General features: G+C 42.7%; 1 protein-coding gene and 1 long non-coding RNA gene across 8 annotated transcripts in view; one reads left to right on the top strand and one right to left on the bottom strand.

Moving 5' to 3' along the window:
* The window catches only part of LOC122549211 (myelin basic protein), a 191,171-nt gene that overhangs the window by 137,913 nt on the left and 35,034 nt on the right, over positions 1 to 18,224 (bottom strand). For 6 of the 7 annotated variants that reach the window (XM_087986231.1, XM_043688630.2, XM_043688633.2 and 3 more), the window contains one exon: positions 12,270 to 12,344. In XM_087986231.1, the coding sequence (XP_087842357.1) occupies positions 12,270 to 12,329 (60 nt within the window). In that variant the 5' untranslated portion in view covers positions 12,330 to 12,344. Of the gene's footprint in view, positions 1 to 11,514; positions 11,560 to 12,269; positions 12,345 to 18,224 lie in introns of those variants that run through there. The other variant, XM_043688632.2, reaches the window with a different exon arrangement.
* On the top strand, positions 4,698 to 10,210 carry LOC148150134 (uncharacterized). The gene is made up of 3 exons (XR_015756954.1): positions 4,698 to 4,809; positions 9,322 to 9,443; positions 10,153 to 10,210. It is a non-coding gene; the product is annotated as an uncharacterized LOC148150134 (long non-coding RNA).

The following is an 18,224-nucleotide window of genomic DNA, read 5'->3' on the forward strand; positions in this document are numbered from 1 at the left end:
TGGATCATTGAAAGCTCTTTTAAGGTAGAAGTGACCTGTACAAGAAGGACAGATTGCATCTAATTGGAAGGGGACTAATATACTGCCAGGGAGATTTGCTAGAGCTGCTTGGAAGGATTTAAATTAGTAAGGTGGGGAGTGGGACCCAGGGAGATAGTGAGGAAAGAGATCAATCTGAGACTGGTACAGTTGAGAACAGAAGCGAGTCCAACAGTCAGGGCAGGCAGGAACAAAGCAGAGAACAAGGTAGGACTGATAAATTAAACTGCACTTATTTCAATGCAAGAGGCCTAACGGGGAAGGCAGATGACCTCAGGGCATAGTTAGGAACATGGGGCTGGGATATCATAGCAATTACAGAAATGTGACTCAGGGATAGACAGGATTGGCAGCATAATGTTGCAGGATACTAATGCTATAGAAAGGGAGGCAAGAGAGGAGGGGGAATGGCGTTTTTGATAAGGGATAGCATTACAGCTGTACTGAGGGAGAATACTCCTTGAAATATATCCGGGGAAGTTATTTGGGTGGAACTGAGAAAGAAGAAAGAGATGATCACCTTATTGGGATTGTATTGTAGACCTCCCTAATAGTCAGAGGGAAATTGAGAAACAAATATGTAAGGAGATCTCAGCTATTTGTAAGAATAATAGGGTGCATATGGTAGGGGATTTTAACTTTCCAAACATAGACTGGGACTGTCATAATGCTAAGGGTTTAGATGGAGAGGAATTTGCTAAGTGTGTTCAAGACAATTTTCTGATTCAGTATGTGGATGTACCCACTAGAGAAGGTGCAAAACTTGACCTACTCTTGGGAAATAAGGCAGGGCAGGTGCCTGAGGTGTCAGTGGGGGAGACTTTGGGGCCAGTGACCATAATTCAATTCGTTTTAAAATAGTGATGGAAAAGGATAGACCAGATCTAAAAGTTGAAATTTTAAATTTCAGTAAGGTCGATTTTGATGGTATTAGGCAAGAACTTTTAAAAGCTGATTGGGGGCAAACGTTCGCAGTTAAAGGGACGGCTGGAAAATGGGAAACCTTCAGAAATGAGATAACAAGAATCCAGAGAAAGTATATTCCAGTTTGGGTGAAAAGGAAGACTGGATGACTAATGAAATTGAGGGTTTGGTTAAAAAAAAAAGGGAAGCATATGTCAGGTATAGACAGGATAGATCGAGTGAATCCTTAGAAGAGTATAAAGGCAGTAGGAGTATACTTAAGAGGGAAATCAGGAGGGCAAAAAGGGACATGAGATAGCTTTGGCAAATAGGGTTAAGGAGAATCCAAAGGGTTTTTACAAATACATTAAGAAGAAAAGGGTAACTTTGGAGAGAATAGGGCCTCTCAAAGATCAACAAGGCAGCCTTTGTGTGGAGCCGCAGAAAATGGGGAAAGATACTAAGCGAGTATTTTGCATCAGTATTTACTGTGGAAAAGGACACGGAAGATATAGAATGTAGGAAATAGATGGTGACATCTTGCAAAATGTCCATATTACAGAGAAGGAAGTGCTGGATATCTTAAAACGCATAAAGGTGGATAAATCCCCAGGACCTGATCAGATCTACCCTAGAACTCTGTGGGAAGGTAGAGAAGTGATTGCTGGCCCTCTTACTGAAATATATGTATCATCGATAGTCACAGGTGAGGGAGAGGCTGAACAGGCTGGGGCTGTTTTCCCTGGAGTGTCGGAGGCTGAGGGGTGACCTTATAGAGGTTTATAAAATCACGAGGGGCATGGATAGGATAAATAGACAAAGTCTTTTTCCTGGCGTGGGGGTGACCAGAACCAGAGGGCATAGGTTTAGGGTGAGAGGGGAAAGATATAAAAGAGACCTGAGGGGCAACGTTTTCATGCAAAGGGTGGTACGTGTATGGAATGAGCTGCCAGAGGATGTGGTGGAGGCTGGTACAATTGCAACATTTAGAAGGTATTTGGATGGGGTCATGAATAGGAAGGGTTTGGAGGGATATGGGCCGGGTGCTGGCAGGCGAGACGAGATTGGGTTGGGATATCTGGTCGGCAAGGACGGGTCGGACTGAAGGGTCTGTTTCTGTGCTGTACATCTCTATGACTCTATAATGAGCAGGCTAGATCAAGGAGAGCCAACAGATGTTATCTACCTGGACTTCAAGAATGCCTTTCACAAGTGCTGCACAGGAGGCTTCTAAGTAAGATAAGGGCCCATGGTGTCAGAGGCAAGGTACTAGCATGGATAGCAGCGTGGCCTTCTGGCAGAAAGCACGGAGTGAGGATAAAAGAGTCCTTCTCAGGATGGCAGCTGGCGACAAATGGTGTTCCACAAGGCTCAGTTTTGGGAGCACAACTTCTCACTTTATGCATTAATGAGCTAGATGAAGGAACTGAGAGCATTTTGGCTAAGTTTGCAGATAATACAAGGCTAGATAGAGGGACAGGTAGCATTGATGAGGCGGGGAGGTTGCAGAAGGATTTGGACAGGTTAGGAGAGTGGGCAAAGAAGTAGCAGATGGAGTACAACGTGGGAAAGTGTGAGGTCATGCACTTTGATAGAAAGAATAGAGGCACGGACTATTTTCTAAATGGGGAGAAAATTCAGAAGTCTGCAGTGCGAAGAGACTTGGGAGTTCTAGTCCAGGATTCTCTGAAGGTAAACTTACAGGTTAAGTCGGTAGTTAGGAAGGCAAATGCAATGATGGCATTCATTTTGAGAGAACTTGAACATAAAAACTGGGATATACTTCGCAGGATCTATGAGACTGGTCAGATCACATTTGGAGTATTGTGTACAGTTTTGGGCCCCATATCTCAGCAAGGATGTACTGGCCCTGGAGTGTGTTTAGAGTAGGTTCACGAGAATGATCCCAGGAATGAAAAGCGTAACATATGAGGAACGTTTGAGGACCCTGGGTTTATACTCAATGGACTTTATAAGGATGAGGGGGGAATCTAATTGAAACGTACAGACTACTGAATGGCCTTGACACAGTAAATGGTGGGAAGATGTTTCCATTGGTAGGAGTTTAAGATCAGAGGGCATAGCCTTAGAGTAAAGGGAAGACCCTTTAGAACTGACAGAAGGAGTAACCTCTTCAGCCCGAGACTGGATTCCCTACAGTATGGAAACAGGCCCTTCTGCCCAAAAAGTCCACACCGACCCTCCGAACAGTAGTTCACCCAGACCCACTTCTCCTACCTTATATGTACCCCTGAATAATGCACCTATGGACCATTTAGCACGGGCAATTCACCTGAACTGCACATCTTCGGACTGTGGGAGAAAACTTGAGCACCCAAAGGAAACCCATGCAGACACGGGAGAATGTGCAAACTCCACACAGACAGTCGCCAGAGGCCGAGAGAGTGGATCCATGGAATTTATTGCCACAGAAGGCTGTGGAGGCCAGGTCATTGAGTATATTTAAGAGTGAAGTAGTTCTTGAATATCAAGGGGATTAAGGGTTATGGGGAGAAGGAGGGAGAATGGGTTTGAGAAACTTATCAGCCCTGATTAAACGGTGGAGCAGAATACACACTTCGAGCTGTACCCCCACACATGCACTGTCCTGTCACACACCCTGGACTGTACTCCCCACACACGCACTATCCTGTCACACACCCCGGGCTGTACCCCCATACACGCACTGTCCTGTCACACACCCCGGGCTGTACCCCCATACACGCACTGTCCTGTCACACACCCCGGGCTGTACCCCCACACACGCACTGTCCTGTCACACACCCCGTCTTATGGTCTTATACTCCCTGTATAAGCACATTGAACAATTGGGAGGACAGTACAGTGTGAGGTATGTTCATTTCTCTCCCATCCCATGTTCTCTGCATAGACATGGTATAAACAAGTTAACGCTTGCTAGAAGACAGTATAGTATGTGTAAAGCTGACAACAAGTTCAAAGGAATGAAAAGGTACACTGCAAAGAACTTTCTAGTCAATTTACATCACTTACTTTGCACAAATGTGCCATCATCCTTAACCACCTATTATTTTGAAGAACTAGCTGGATTTGTAAAATAATTGCCCATTAAGCGCACGACAGAAAGGTTACTTCATAACATGGCAGTAATACTTTAACAATGTGATTGGTGCTAATGCAATACCAAGCAATCTTTCTGGGCTAGAATGAGCACAAATCAAACCATTCAAATAGATTTGTTGTATTTTGATCATGTTGGTTAGTGATTTTGAAATTTCACCTTACCTTCTTCACCCTTTCCTCTCTCTTTATGTCTACCTTTTGTATCTGAATTGCATTTACTTCATGCCATTTCCTTCTCATTTATTCCTGCTTTCTTTCTCAATTGTTAACATTTCTTTGAGTGCAGGCCCCAAGTTGTGGTTCACATAGGCACCAATGACATATGTAGGAAGAGAGATGGGGGTTTAAGGCAGAAATTCAGGGAACGAGGGTGGAAGCTTAGAGCTAGAACAGAGTTGTTATCTCTGGCTGGTTGCCAATGTCACATGCTAGCAAGGTGAACAATAGGGAGAGAGAGGAGTTGAACACGTGGTTACAGGAGGTAGAGTTTTGGATTTCTGGATAATTGGGGCTCTTTCTGGGGTAGGTGGGACCTCTACAAGCAGGATGGTCTTCACCTGAACCAGAGGGGTACCAATATCCTGGGGGGGGAAATTTGCTAATGCTCTTCCGGTTGGTTTAAACTAATTCAGCTGAGGGATGGGAACCGAAATTGTAGTTTGAGTATAGGTCAGAACTAAGGTTTCAAGGTCGCAAGAAGGCACCGGCAAGCAAGAAGTTGGTTTGAAGTGTGTCTACTTCAACACCAGAAGCATCTGGAATAAGGTGGGTGAACTTGCAGTATGGGTTGGTACCTGGGGCTATGATCTCTCCACCCTGGAGGCTTCTTGCCTCTATTCCTGATGAAGGGCTTTTGCCCGAAACGTCAATTTTCCTGCTCCTCGGATGCTGCCCGACCTGCAGTGCTTTTCCAGCACCACTCTGATCTAAACACCTGGTACAATAATGTTGCAGCTATTTCAGAGACATGGGTAGATCAGGGACAGGATTTAGATGTTTCAGTAAGAACAGGGAAGATAGTAAAAGAGGGGGTGGTGTGGCATTGTTAGTCAAGGCCAGTATTATGGTTGCTGAAAGGACGTTTGAGGACTCATCTACTGAGGTAGTAGGGGCTGAGGTTAGAAACAGGAAAGGAGAAGTCACCCTGTTGGGAGTTTTCTATAGGCTGCCAAACAGTTCCAGAAATGTAGAGGACAGGATAGCAAAGATGATCCTCGATAGGAGGAGTTACAGGGCAGTTGTTATGGGGGACTTTAACTTTCCAAATATTAACTGGGAATACTATAGTTCAAGTATTTTAGATGGGTCAGTTTTTGTCCAATGTGTACAGGAGGGTTTCCTGACACTATGTAGACAGGCCAACAAAGGGTGAGGCCACATAAGGTTTAGTACTGGGTAATGAACCCAGCCAGGTGTTAGATTTGGAGGTAGATGAGCACTTTGATGATAGTAACCACAATTCGGTTATGTTTACTTTAGTAATGGAAAGGGATAGGTATATACCATACGACAAGAGTTATAGCTGGGGGCAAGGCAATTATGATGCGGCAAGGCAAGATTTAGGATGCATAGGATGGGGAAGGAAACTGCAGGGGATGGGTACAATTGAAATGTGGAGCTTATTCAAGGACCAACTAATGCGGGTCCTTGATAAATATGTACCGGTCAGGCAGGGAGGAAGTTGTCGAGCGCAGGAGCCGTGGTTTACTAAGCGAGTCAAATTTCTTGTCAAAAGGAAGATGAAAGTTTATGTTACGATGAGATGTGATGGCTCAGTTAGGGCATTTGAGAGTTATAAGTTAGCCAGGAAAGACCTAAAGAGAGAGCTAATAAGAGTCAGGACGGGACAGGAGAAATCATTGGCAGATAGAATCAAGAAAAACTCTAAGGCTTTCTATAGGTATATCAGGAATAAAAGAATGACTAGAGTAAGATTCAAGGATAGTAGTGGGAAGTTGTGCGTGGAGTCAGAGGAGATAGGGGGAGTGCTAAATGAATACCTTTTTCGTCAGTATTCACACTATGGTTGACAATGTGGTTGAAGAGAATACGGTGATACTGGTTAAGAGACTGGATGGGATTGAGGTTCACAAGGAGGAGATGTTAACAATTCTGGAAACCGTAAAATAGATAAGTCCCCTGGGCAGGATGGGATTTATCCTACAATTCTCTGGGAAGACAGGGAGGAGACTGCCAAGCCTTTGGCTTTGATCTTTATGTCTCCATCGTCTACAGAAATAGTGCCAAAATACTGGAGGATAGCAAATGTTGTTCCCTTGTTCAAGAAAAGGAGTAGAGATTATAGACCTGTGAGCCTTCCTTCAGTTGTGGGTAAAGTGTTAGAAAAGGTTATAATAGATAGGATTTATAATTATCTAAAATGATTAGAGATAGTCAACACTGTTTTGTGAAGAAGGGCTCATGCCCGAAACGTCGATTCGCCTGCTCCTTGGATGCTGCCTGACCTGCTGCGCTTTTCCAGCAGCACATTTTCAGCTCTGATCTCCAGCATCTGCAGTCCTCACTTTCTCCTCCTAGGTTATGCCTCACAAACATTATTGAGTTCTTTGAGAAGGTGACCAAACAGGTGGATGAAGGTAAAGTGGTTGATGTGGTGTATATGGATTTCAATAAGGCATTTGATAAGGTTCCCCATGGTAGGCTATTGCATAAAATGTGGAGGCATGGGATTGAGGGTGATTTAGCAGTTTGGATCAGAAATTGGCCAACTGAAAGAAGACAGAGGGTGGTGGGTGGTGGTTGATGGGAAATATTCATCCTGGAGTTAAGTTACTAGTGGTGTATCACAAGGATCTGTTTTGGGTCCACTGTTTGTCATTTTTACCAATGACCTGGATGAAGGTCTAGAAGGATGGGTTAGTACATTTGCAGGTGACACGAAGGTGAGTGTAGTTGTGGAAAGTGCAGGAGGATGTTGTAAGTTACAGAGGGATATAGTTAAGTTGCAGAGCTGGGCTGAGAGGTGACAAATGAGTTTAAGGCGGGAAAGTGTTAGGTGATTCACTTTGGAAGGAGCAACAGGAATGCAGAGTACTGGGCTATTGATACTGGGCTAGTGTAGATGAGCAGAGGGATCTCTGTGTCCATGTACATAGATCCCTGAAAGTTGCCACCCAGGTTGATAGGGTTGTTAAGAAGGTGTTAGCTTTTATTAGTAGAGGGATTGAGTTTTGGAACCACTAGGTCATGCTGCAGCTGTACAAAACTCTGGTGAGACCGCACTTGGAGTATTGCATACAGTTCTGGTCACCGTGGAAGCTTTGGAAAGGGTTCAGAGGAGATTGCCTGGCAAGAAGGGAAGGTCTTACAAGGGATTTGAGGGTGTTTTCATTGGAGAGAAGGTAGAGAGGTGACTTAATTGAGACATAAAAGATAATCAGAGGGTTAGATAAGGTGGACAGCGTGAGCCTTTTTCCTTGGATGGTGATGGCTAGCACAAGGGGACACAGCTTTAAATTGAAGGTGATAGATATAGGACAGATGTCAGAGGTAGTTTCTTTACTCAGTAGTAGGGGATGGAACGCACTGTCTGCAACAATAGTCGACTCGCCAACTTTCAGGGCTTTTAAATGATCGTTGGATAGACATATGGATGAGAATGGAATAGTGTAGGTTAGATGGGCTTCAGATTGGTTTCACATGTCTTCGCAACAGAGGGCCGAAGGGTCTGTACTGTGCTGTAATGTTTTACAATCTGTAATATATTCTGGTGACGTGGAAGTCACCTTAAAGCGATGGTGATTGTAATGGCAGAGCAAAGCTGCTTTTTTGAACTTCTGTTATCCATACGGTAGCTAGACATTTGCCCTAATGAAGAAGGCACAGCAATATACATTCAAGTCAGGATGGTGTGTGACTTGGACGGAAACCTTGAAAGTATGTCTTTCCCTTTGGGTAATGGACACTACAGGTTTGTGGGGCATCTGAAGAAACATCTCTAGACATCGGATGTCCTGTTTTAGGCTACATAAAAGTTGTCCACTCATGAAATTGATACTCCAGTTTCTGTGACTCAGTTGGAGGCGATCTCAATAAGGTTGTGGGCTCAAGTCCTATTCCTGGGCTTTAGTACAAAACAAACCGAGGCTGACATGCCCAATGACAATTAGAGCTGCCCTATTCAAGGTTCTAGATTTCAAGCTGCACATTAAATGGATGTTCCATCTGGTATTCTAAAGGTGGATGGAAAATATGGCATGGCACTTTATTGAAGAGGAGCAAGAGAGACATCTCCTGGTGTTGTGGCCGCAATTTATCAACTCAAACAGATCTAATACTTAAAGCATGCTTGTTTGTGGGAACTTGTTGCACATTGGTGAAAGTGAGTACTGTAAATGCTGGAGATTAGAGTCGGAAGTGTGGTGCTGGAAAAGCACATCAGGTCAGGCAACATCCGAAGAGCAGGAAAATCGACGTTTCGGGCAAAAGCCCTTCATCAGGAATGAGTCTCACATTACTTATGTCACAACAGTGTGTGCACCTCAGACTACTTCATTGCTTCCAAAGTGCTTACAGTCAGAGTTATACAGCAAGAAAACAGACTCTTTGGTCCAATCAGTCCGTGCTGACAATAATCCCAAGCTAATGTAATCTAATGTAATCTAATGTAATCTAATGTAATCTAATGTAATCCTTCTTGCCTGTGCTTGGCCCATATCCCTCCAAACCTTGCCTATTCATGTAATTAATTTTTAAATGTCTTTTAAACATTGTAACTGTACCCACATCCACCATTTCCTCTGGAAGTTCTTTCCACACATGAACCACGCTCTGTAAAGCAAAATTGCTCTCATGTTCTTTTTTTTAAATCTTTCTCCTATCACTTTAAAAATATGCGTAGTCTTGAAATCCTCCAACCTAGAGAAAAGACATTTGCCATTCACCTTATCTATACCCCTCATGACTTTATAAGCCTCTATAAACTCACCTCCTTAATCACCTACACTCCAGGGAAAGAATTCCCAGCCTTTCTTTCTAACTCAAACCTTCCATTCCCGGCAAAATCCTGGTAAATCTCTGCCAAACCCTCTCCAGCTTTAATAATATCCTTCCTACAATAGGCGACCAGAATTGGATACAGTACTTGTGGTTGTGAAGGGTGTGATAATTATGGTAATTATTATTGTAATATTTGCAGGTTTGACTTTCCTGGTCTAAAAATATTCAGAACTACGTTTGAAATTTTGCAAATGCCGTTGACCAGTTGCCCTCTTCAAATATTTTCTGTTAATCTCTCAGATTTTCCTCTGCCCACAGTTTTTAAATCTTTTGTTGTGGAAGGAAGCCAGCAGGATGTACAAACTGAAACAGCTACTGGATGTTCAGCCGATCAAGTTAACAAAAGCGTTATGAAGGCTCATCAGAATTTTACCCAGGAGGTAATTTTTAACAAAAAAACATCTTTCACAATTAAAACAAACTTGGCATTAATAGACTCTATAAATGGAAACCACACAAGTCTAATAATATCAAAGGGTCAGTGGGGAATATTCTTTTTTGTTTTGGGTGGCATGTTGGGTGGGGAGGAAAGGCAGGGAGCCCCAATAAAGGATGAACCCCCATTGCCCCCATGTCACAAATCTGCCAGGCTGGAAGCTTGGCATAGGACCCTCTCACAGGTGGTTAACACCCAGCTGTGGGGAGATGATGTCATTGTGTCGGGCAATAATTAAAATAGGCTATACCTAACTACAGGCAGAGATGGGTAAGTCAGCTTTGGGCAAACAACCCTTTGGATCTAACGTGTCTTATCCCCTTCAAATCTGCCAGCAGGTGAGCCTTTAATTCAATCCAGTGACTGACTATCTGCAAAACCAAGACTTCCTAAGAGAACATACACACATGAGAACAAGGGGGTATCTTTGATGGCAGCATCCAAGGAACTTGGATGCTGCCTGACCTGCTGCGCTTTTCCAGCAACATATTTTCAGCTCTGATCTCCAGCATCTGCAGCCCTCACTTTCTCCTTGGTATCTTTGATGGGCCATCATCTTTGCCTATCCTTCAGTGTTTTCAAAATCCTGGGAAAAAACTGATTGCAAAATGATAGACTTAGGAAGATGATTTTAAAGTTTAATTTCTAAACAGGAAAGACGTCTCCCACGAGTCAAGGATAGGCACTTCTACTACATTGTCTCCACTGGCGTGAAAACTTCAATTGCCTGTAAGTGGATTAGTTCTCCAAAGTATTTAAATATTCTTCTCGATCCCTCACCAAGGAATGTCATGGTATTGTTGATAGCGAACATTATCTCACCAGAAATGATTCTTTCAGAAATATGGAGGATGTAAGAGAGAGAGGGAGGAATCTCAACAAATAAATTTGAAAATACATTGACCTCAATGTTTTTGCAGAAATTATTTTTCAAAATAAACGACGGGAAATCAACAATGCCAGTTAAAAAAAAGTGTTGCAAACTGTTACTTCAGAGTTTATTAGATCGAAAACAATAGGGATGAAGTAACAATGTTGGCTGTGAACTACACTTACTATCTTGTGATAAGCTGCTACGATTTAATATTAAATTAAAACAAAAATGCACTTCAGTATGAGGATTGGCAACTTAAATTGAAGGGAATCCAGATTTCATGAACAGCACCTCCCTCCTCACTCCAGTTGCTCACAACATGCCGAAACTCTGGATTTGTCACTTTTGCACATCATAAAGTCATAGAGACATGCAGCACAGCAACAGACCCTTCGGTCCAACCCATCCATGCCACCAGTGATCCCAAATTAATCCAGTCCCATTTGCCAACATTTGGCCCATATCACTCCAAACCCGTCGCAATCATATACCCATTCAGATGCCCCTTATATGTTTAATTGTACCAGCCTCCACTATTTTCTCTGGCAACTCATTCCATACAAGCACCACCCTCTGCGTGAAAAAGTTACCCCTTGATCCTTTTTAAATTTGGCCCTTTCACCCTAAACCTACCCCAAGAAAAAAAAAGACCTTGGCTGTTTACCCTATCTATGCCCCTCATTATTTTATAAACCTCTGTAAAGGTCACCCCTGAGCCTCAAACACTCCAGGAAAAATAGCCCCAGCCTATTCAACCTCTCCTTATAGCTCAAATCCTCCAACCTCAGCAACATCCCTGTAAATGTTTTCTGAACGCTTTCATGTTTCACAACATCCTTCCGATAGGAGGGAAGCCAGAAATGAACGAAGTATTCTAACAGTGGCCTAACCAATGTCCTGTCCAGCTGCAACATGACATCCTATCTCCTATACTCAGTGCATTGACCAATAAGGGCAAGCATACCAAATGATTTCTTCACTATCCTGTCTACTTGAGACTTGATCTTCAAGGAACTATGAACCTGCACTTCAAGTTCTTTTCCAAATGGAAGCTCCACTGTCATACCCCCAATCTCACTTAGCTCTCTCAAACAAAGTGATTTTAACAAAACAGTTAACTTTTGTCACATGGTTTGCTTACAGTTGTATCCTGGGAGGGAAAGCATCCCATTCTACACCGTGGTGAAGGCCATCAGAAGTACTTGGAGGCCTGATTGCAGGAGACAGAGTAGGGGCCTCCAGTCAGGCCACACTTCCAGCAGCACACAGGAAGCCTTGCAATTTTGGAGGAGACTGAAAGGAGGCTGGTGCAATAGCTTCCTGTTTATCTCGTAAGTCAGCCAACACTATACCACAGCATTGTTTTATGAATCAGTCAGGCAGCTGCAATTAAGGAGGTTTTGGAAATCCTGTGGTAACCAAAGAGTTGCAGTTTCAGCAAACTGACCAGGAGACTATAAGGCTCCTGAGAATTAAAGTATGAAGTGGAGACATTAAAAATAGAAGCCCCATCTAGGCTCCCAAGTGGAATTTCCTCAGCACCTACTTTGAAGCAGAGCAAGGGGGCTTTCAGTACATTAACCAATATTTAACCCTTAACCACCAATAAACTAAATCATATAACCATTATCTTATGGTTGCCTCTGGGGTCTACAGTGCACAGATGTTTGCTACATTACAACAGTGAGTACATGTTGAAAGGACTTTATTAGCTTTGCTCTGGGATCTCCTTACTTCATATAAAGTGTTATCTAAAGGCAAAACTAATTGGATTTTTAAAAAAACAATCAATATCCTATCCAAAAGTAAATGACTTTGCAAAATGTTTAAATCAATAACTGGAGATTCTCTGTGCACCCACTTAGTGAAGTTAATTCGTTAAGCAAATGTCCTTACCTTGGAAGACTGGTCTGTAGGACTATGATGACTGTCATGTTTACCAGTTATGTTGCCCATTCTGACTCTGTGGAGCTGTGAAAGAAAACAAACACAAATTATTTGACACAGAAAACACTAAGCTTGACGATTTGCAAATGTTACTTATATTTGTTGGATTAGAAATAGCAGCAACCAAACAGAAAGAAAAAGCATACAAACTGCCTTGTAAATCATTTTGAATGAGATGCAATTGTAGGATCACTCAATCATGGTTTCAATTATGAAGTGCACAACTGATGTACTGAAACATTGGGGTGGAGGACTGAAATGCAAGCAAAGGCAAATTGGGCAGCCTCCAGTCAGTCAATAATTGACTGCTAATGAAAGTTAGGAGATAGCGAGGACTGCAGATGCTGGAGAAGTCAGAGTCAATAAAGTATGGCGCTGGGAAAAAAACCCCATAGTAGGTCAGGCAGCAACTGAGGAGTAAGAGAGTAGAAGTTTCGGGCTTAACCCTTCACCAGTCCTGATGAAGGGCCAAGGCTGCATTGAGCAGCAGTGTTGGGAGTCCTTTGGAGGGGGCCTGGACAAGTTTGACAGGATTGGGGGTGGGCAATGGCTGGGGTGGGGTGGGGTGTGGGGGAAATAGATGTAAAGAGGTGCAGCTGAATTTGTTTTGTTTTGGAGGAGGGGAGTTGGGCAGACATGTCTAAAGGCCAGGATGTAAGCAGTGTAGAACTTGACAGAGAACAGTGGGTCATTGTTTAGAGTGTGACTTCTATATGGCAGGAGTCACAGGTTTAGAAGGTGATGGCAAAAGGAGGCTTGGTGAGTTAGCAGATGCAACCTGTCGTTGGTATACACTGGTATCACTCTGCAGCCCCCTGCAGATGGGCTGAATGTTGAAAATAGTGAATGAAGTACCAATCAAGTGGGTAACTGGATGGTGTTGAACTTCACCCACTTAGGCAAATGGACAATATTCCATGAAATTCCTGACTTGTGCCTTCTAGATGATAGATGTTAGATGGACCTGGGGGGGGGGGGGGTTTGAAGGAGTGGGTTACTCATGTGAATTCCCAGCTTCTGACCTGCGTATGTAACCACAGTATTTGTAAGGCCTTTCCATTTGTCTTACAGTTTGAACACCTCCCATATCTCCCCTGAACCTCACTACTTTGAGGAGCTCAATCCCAAGTTCTCCACTCTCCTCACACAATAGAAGTCCCTCACCCTTGTATCATCTTTATTATCACGGCACCCATCCTGGAGAGGATGGTATTCAGCATTAAGCACAGCACTCTCAACATGTCTGGAATTAATGTGCTTCCTGCTTCTCATTTTCAGCCCACACAGTTGGCCAGTAGCAGTGCAACAAGGGAGTCAAATGTACAAGTCTCTTCCCGAGTACACTGCCTCCCCAAAATTCACCAAGTGCTCAGCAGCGTCGCCTCCTGAGGGCACGTGGAAACTAGGCCCATTGTAGGCCCAGGCTAAAATATCAGATAATCTCTGACTCAACCACTAAGTGGACATACCCTGACACTTGCGAATCAAACTCCCAAATAACTTGACTACCTGCGGCTACCTCACAGCTTGAGGCCCAGAGAAAACATTCCAGTGTCACTGCAGATCATTCACATAATCCAGAAGACAGCAGTTAAGAGTGAACATGAATTGATCACCATGACATAAACCATTACCTTACAAGTCAGAAAGCTGTAGCTGAGGTCAAGCAGTGTTTGATAGCAATTTAGTGTAACTCCCTTGTTTTTGTACTCCTATGGCGCTATTAAGGCCAGGATTTCATGTGATTTTAACAGCTTTATGAACTTGTTATAAAGATTTGTAAAAACACACTCAAGTCTCTCAAACGTGATGTCATTTTGATATATTACCATTATGTGTAACAGCAAATTGCATTTACATGGTGCCTTTAATGTAGTAAAACGCTGTTCACAGATCTATCAAACAAAAATTGACATCAAACCATAAAATGTTGCATTAAGACAGGATTAAAAGCTTGGTTAAAGTGCTTTATTTTATACAGAGCAGACAGAGAGTGAGAGTGAGAAAAGAGAGCGCGAAGAGAGTGAGAAAAGAGATGAAGCACAGCAACCAAATATTCAAGTGCCAAAAAGGAAAAGAATTTTAAAAATAAAAATCATACTTGATTGGATTGGGAGCCAATCTAGGTCAGCAACAGAGGCAACATACATTACCAGCTTAATTGACACGAATGGTATAAAGTTATCACATGAATTACATTTGCTGTATACCAGTACCTGCATTCTTCTCTCTGTGCAAACCTATTATTTCTAGTTAGATATAATAAAATAAATGCCCAGTAAGAGTAATACACAAAACATGGCTTGGCTCCCATTAGAGACATCTGCATGTGTGGGATATTCAGAAGCAATGTACTACTTGTTCTTTGATGGGAACTAGGCTTGTTTTTCCAGATGGTTTGGCTAGATGGTTCTGGAAGTAACCAAAAATACAAGAATTCTTTTTGCATATGTTTGTGAGGTTTTTATTTCACATTATTTAATGACATCTAGTTCTATGAATGTGGGTAGGAAAATCAGAAGCAATTTCTTCAGATACCTTCTAATGTTAAGCCGGATCACAATTTGAAAGTACACTTTCAAGCTACTTAAACTAAATGCACTTTTAAAGTGTTTTTCAATCATGCTGACTTGGCAAGACCACCTTTTTAATCCCAAGTAAGGAGTTGACATTTTCAGTAGAGTTCTGTCTTTTGAAACAAAACAGTTGCTGGATATATTTGAGAAACAATGTCAGTAGACTTTTGGACAACAGAGGAATCGAAGGACATAGGAACCATGCAGCCAGGTATAACTGAAGATTCGTGATGTGCAGGGAGCGCTCTTAAAGGAGCCCAATGGTCAACTGTTGCTTCGAGGAAAGGGAGGTAATTATTGAGGAGTTATAGGAACAGTAACGACCTTAAAACGATGGTGTGTGCGCTAAATGACTGCGTGGCACAAACTTCAGAAACAAACTATCTGCCTACACATTTTAGACCAAGAATATAATGCAGATAGAGATGCTGAGAGAAAAATCTTTTCACAGTGAAATTACAGAGGTGGCCTCAGCGTCAAGGAAGTAACTACTAATGCACAACAATTCGGGGAATCGGTGAGAGCTGACCATAGAATCAGAAAGTCAGAGACGTGAAGCACGGAAACAGATCCTTCGGTCCAACCTGTCCATGCCGATCAGATATCCTAACCCAATCTAGTACCACCTGACAGCACCCGGCCAATATCCCTACAAACTCTTCCTATTCATATACCCATCTAGATGCCTTTTAAATGTTGCATTTGTACGAGCCTCCACCACACATGCACCACCCTTTGCGTGAAAAGATTGCCCCTTAGGTCCCTTTTATATCTTTCCCCTCTCACCCTAAACCTATGCCCTTTAGTTCTGGACTCCCCATCACTTTGTCTATTTATCCTATCCATGCCCCCTCATGATTTTATAAACCTCAATAAGGTCACCCCTCAGCTTCCAACACTTCAGGGTAAAACACCCCCAGCCTATTCAACCTCTCCCTATAGCTCAAATCTTCCAAACCTGGCAATATCCTTGTAAATCTTTTCTGAACCCTTTCATGTTTCACAACATCTTTCTGATGGGAAGGAGACCAGAATTGCAAGCAATATTCGAAAAGTGGCCTAACCAACTTCCTGTATGCCACAACATGGCGTCACAACTCCTTTACTCAATACTCTGACCAATAAAGGAAAGCATACCAAACGCTTTCTTCACTGTCCTATCTACCTGCGACTCTACTTACAAGGAGCTATGTATAAATGTATAAGTCCTGCTGGGATTTGGTTTCCCAAAATGCAGCACTTCAGATTTATTAAAATTAAACTCCATCTGCCACTCCTCAGCCCATTGGCCCATTTGATCAGGATCCCATTGTAATCTGAGGTGACCTTCTTCGCTGTCCACTACACCTCCAATTTTGGTATCATCTGCAAACTTACTAACTATACCTCTTACGCTCACATCCAAATCATTTATATAAATGACAAAAAGCAGTGGACCCAGCACCAATCCTTGTGGCACTCCACTGGTCACAGACCTCCAGTCTAAAAAACAAATATCCACCACTACCCTCTGTCTTCTACCTTTGAGCCAGTTCTGTATCCAAATGGCTAGTTCCCCCTGTATTCCGTGAGATCTAACCTTGTTAACCAGTTTCCCTTGGGAAACCTTGTTGAACACCTTACTGAAATCCATGTAGATCACATCTACCGCTCTGCCCTCAATCCTCTTTGTTACTTCTTCAAAAATTCTCAATCAAGTTTGTGAGACATGATTTTCACATGCATAAAGCCATGTTGACTATCCCTAATCAGTCCTTGCCTTTCCAAATACATGTACATCCTGTCCCTAAGGACTCCTTCCAACAACTTGCCCACCACCAACGTCAGGCTCACCGGTCTATAGTTCCCTGTTTTGTCCTTACTACCTTTCTTAAACAGTGGCACCACGTTAGCCAACCTCCAGTCTTCCGACACCTCACCTGTGACTATCAATGATACAAATATCGCAGCATGAGGCCCAGCAATCACTTCCCTAGCTTCCCATAGAGTTCTAGGGTACACCTGATGAGGTCCTGAGGATTTATCCACTTTTATGCATTTCAAAACATTCAGTACTTCCTCCTCTGTAATATGGACATTTTTCAAGATGTCACCATCTATTTCCCTACATTCTATCTTCCAAGTAATTTGTCACAGTAAATACTTATTTAGTTTCTCTCCCATCTCCTGTGGCTCAACACAAAGGCTGTCTTGCTGGTCTTTGAGGGCCTATTCTCTCCCTAGTTACCCTTTTGTACTTTATGTATTTGTAAAAACCCTTTACATTCTCCTTAACCATATTTGCCAAAGCTATCTCATGTCCCTTTTTGCCCTCCTGATTTCCCTCTTAAGTATACTCCTACTGCCTTTATACTCTTCTAAGGATTCACTCGATCTATCCTGTCTATACCTGACATATGCTTCCCTTTTTTTTTAACCAAACCCTCAATTTATTTAGTCATCCCTACACCTACCAACCTTTCCTTTCACCCTAACAGGAAAATACTGTCTGTGGACTCTCGTTATCTCATTTCTGAAAGTTTCCCATTTTCCAGCCATCCCTTTACCTGCAAACATCTGCCCCAATCAGCTTTTGAAAGTTCTTGCTTAATACCATCAAAATTAGCCTTGCTCCAATTTAGACCAGTTTACTCAAAATATTACGTGAGGAATGGGACATCCTATGAATTTGAGGCAAGAGACAACTTACAGAATGTCTGCATCTGTTTGTCCCTGACAGACACAGACACAGACAGAAGACTATTCCAGATTTCTTGTAGCTACCAGTGTGGTTGGATAGTCAGGCATCTGCTCACACCCATATGGCCACCTTGCAGCTTGTAGCACACCCTTTGGAAAGGAGCAACCCAGCAATAAAACGGTCTTTGGAACACAGCAGAATGCTTTCACAGAGGTAAAGCTTTTTGTTTATGGAGTTACTACTGGTCCGCCTATTGAAATCAACAGCACATAGAGGTTTTCCAGCCCCACTGGTATACAGTGATGTTAAATGCCAGAGAGCCGACTCCACCTCTTTTTGTTCTAGAAATCTTTAGACTTCCCATAGTCTAACAGAAATCAGATACAAGTTCATAGCAAGAAAAGTGAATGGCTAGAGCTCTCCTGAAAACTGGAACCAAATCTTAAACATGACAAAATTAAATTTGAAGTACAGTTTAAACATGCTACACTTCCAGCCCAATCCCAATGCTGCAGCCACAATATCACTCCTAATGCCTCAAAAATGGTCAGGTTGTTCTTTTCCATTCGACACCCTCGCGCAAAAAAAATCACCGTGAACAAAGTCGATGCCATAACTGAACAACATTTGAACATGAACAATGCATTT

Source organism: Chiloscyllium plagiosum, unplaced genomic scaffold (genome assembly GCF_037043375.1).
Source record: "Chiloscyllium plagiosum isolate Xiang-an unplaced genomic scaffold, Cpla_swu_hap1 HiC_scaffold_4, whole genome shotgun sequence".
In the NCBI taxonomy this organism is placed as follows: domain Eukaryota; kingdom Metazoa; phylum Chordata; class Chondrichthyes; order Orectolobiformes; family Hemiscylliidae; genus Chiloscyllium; species Chiloscyllium plagiosum.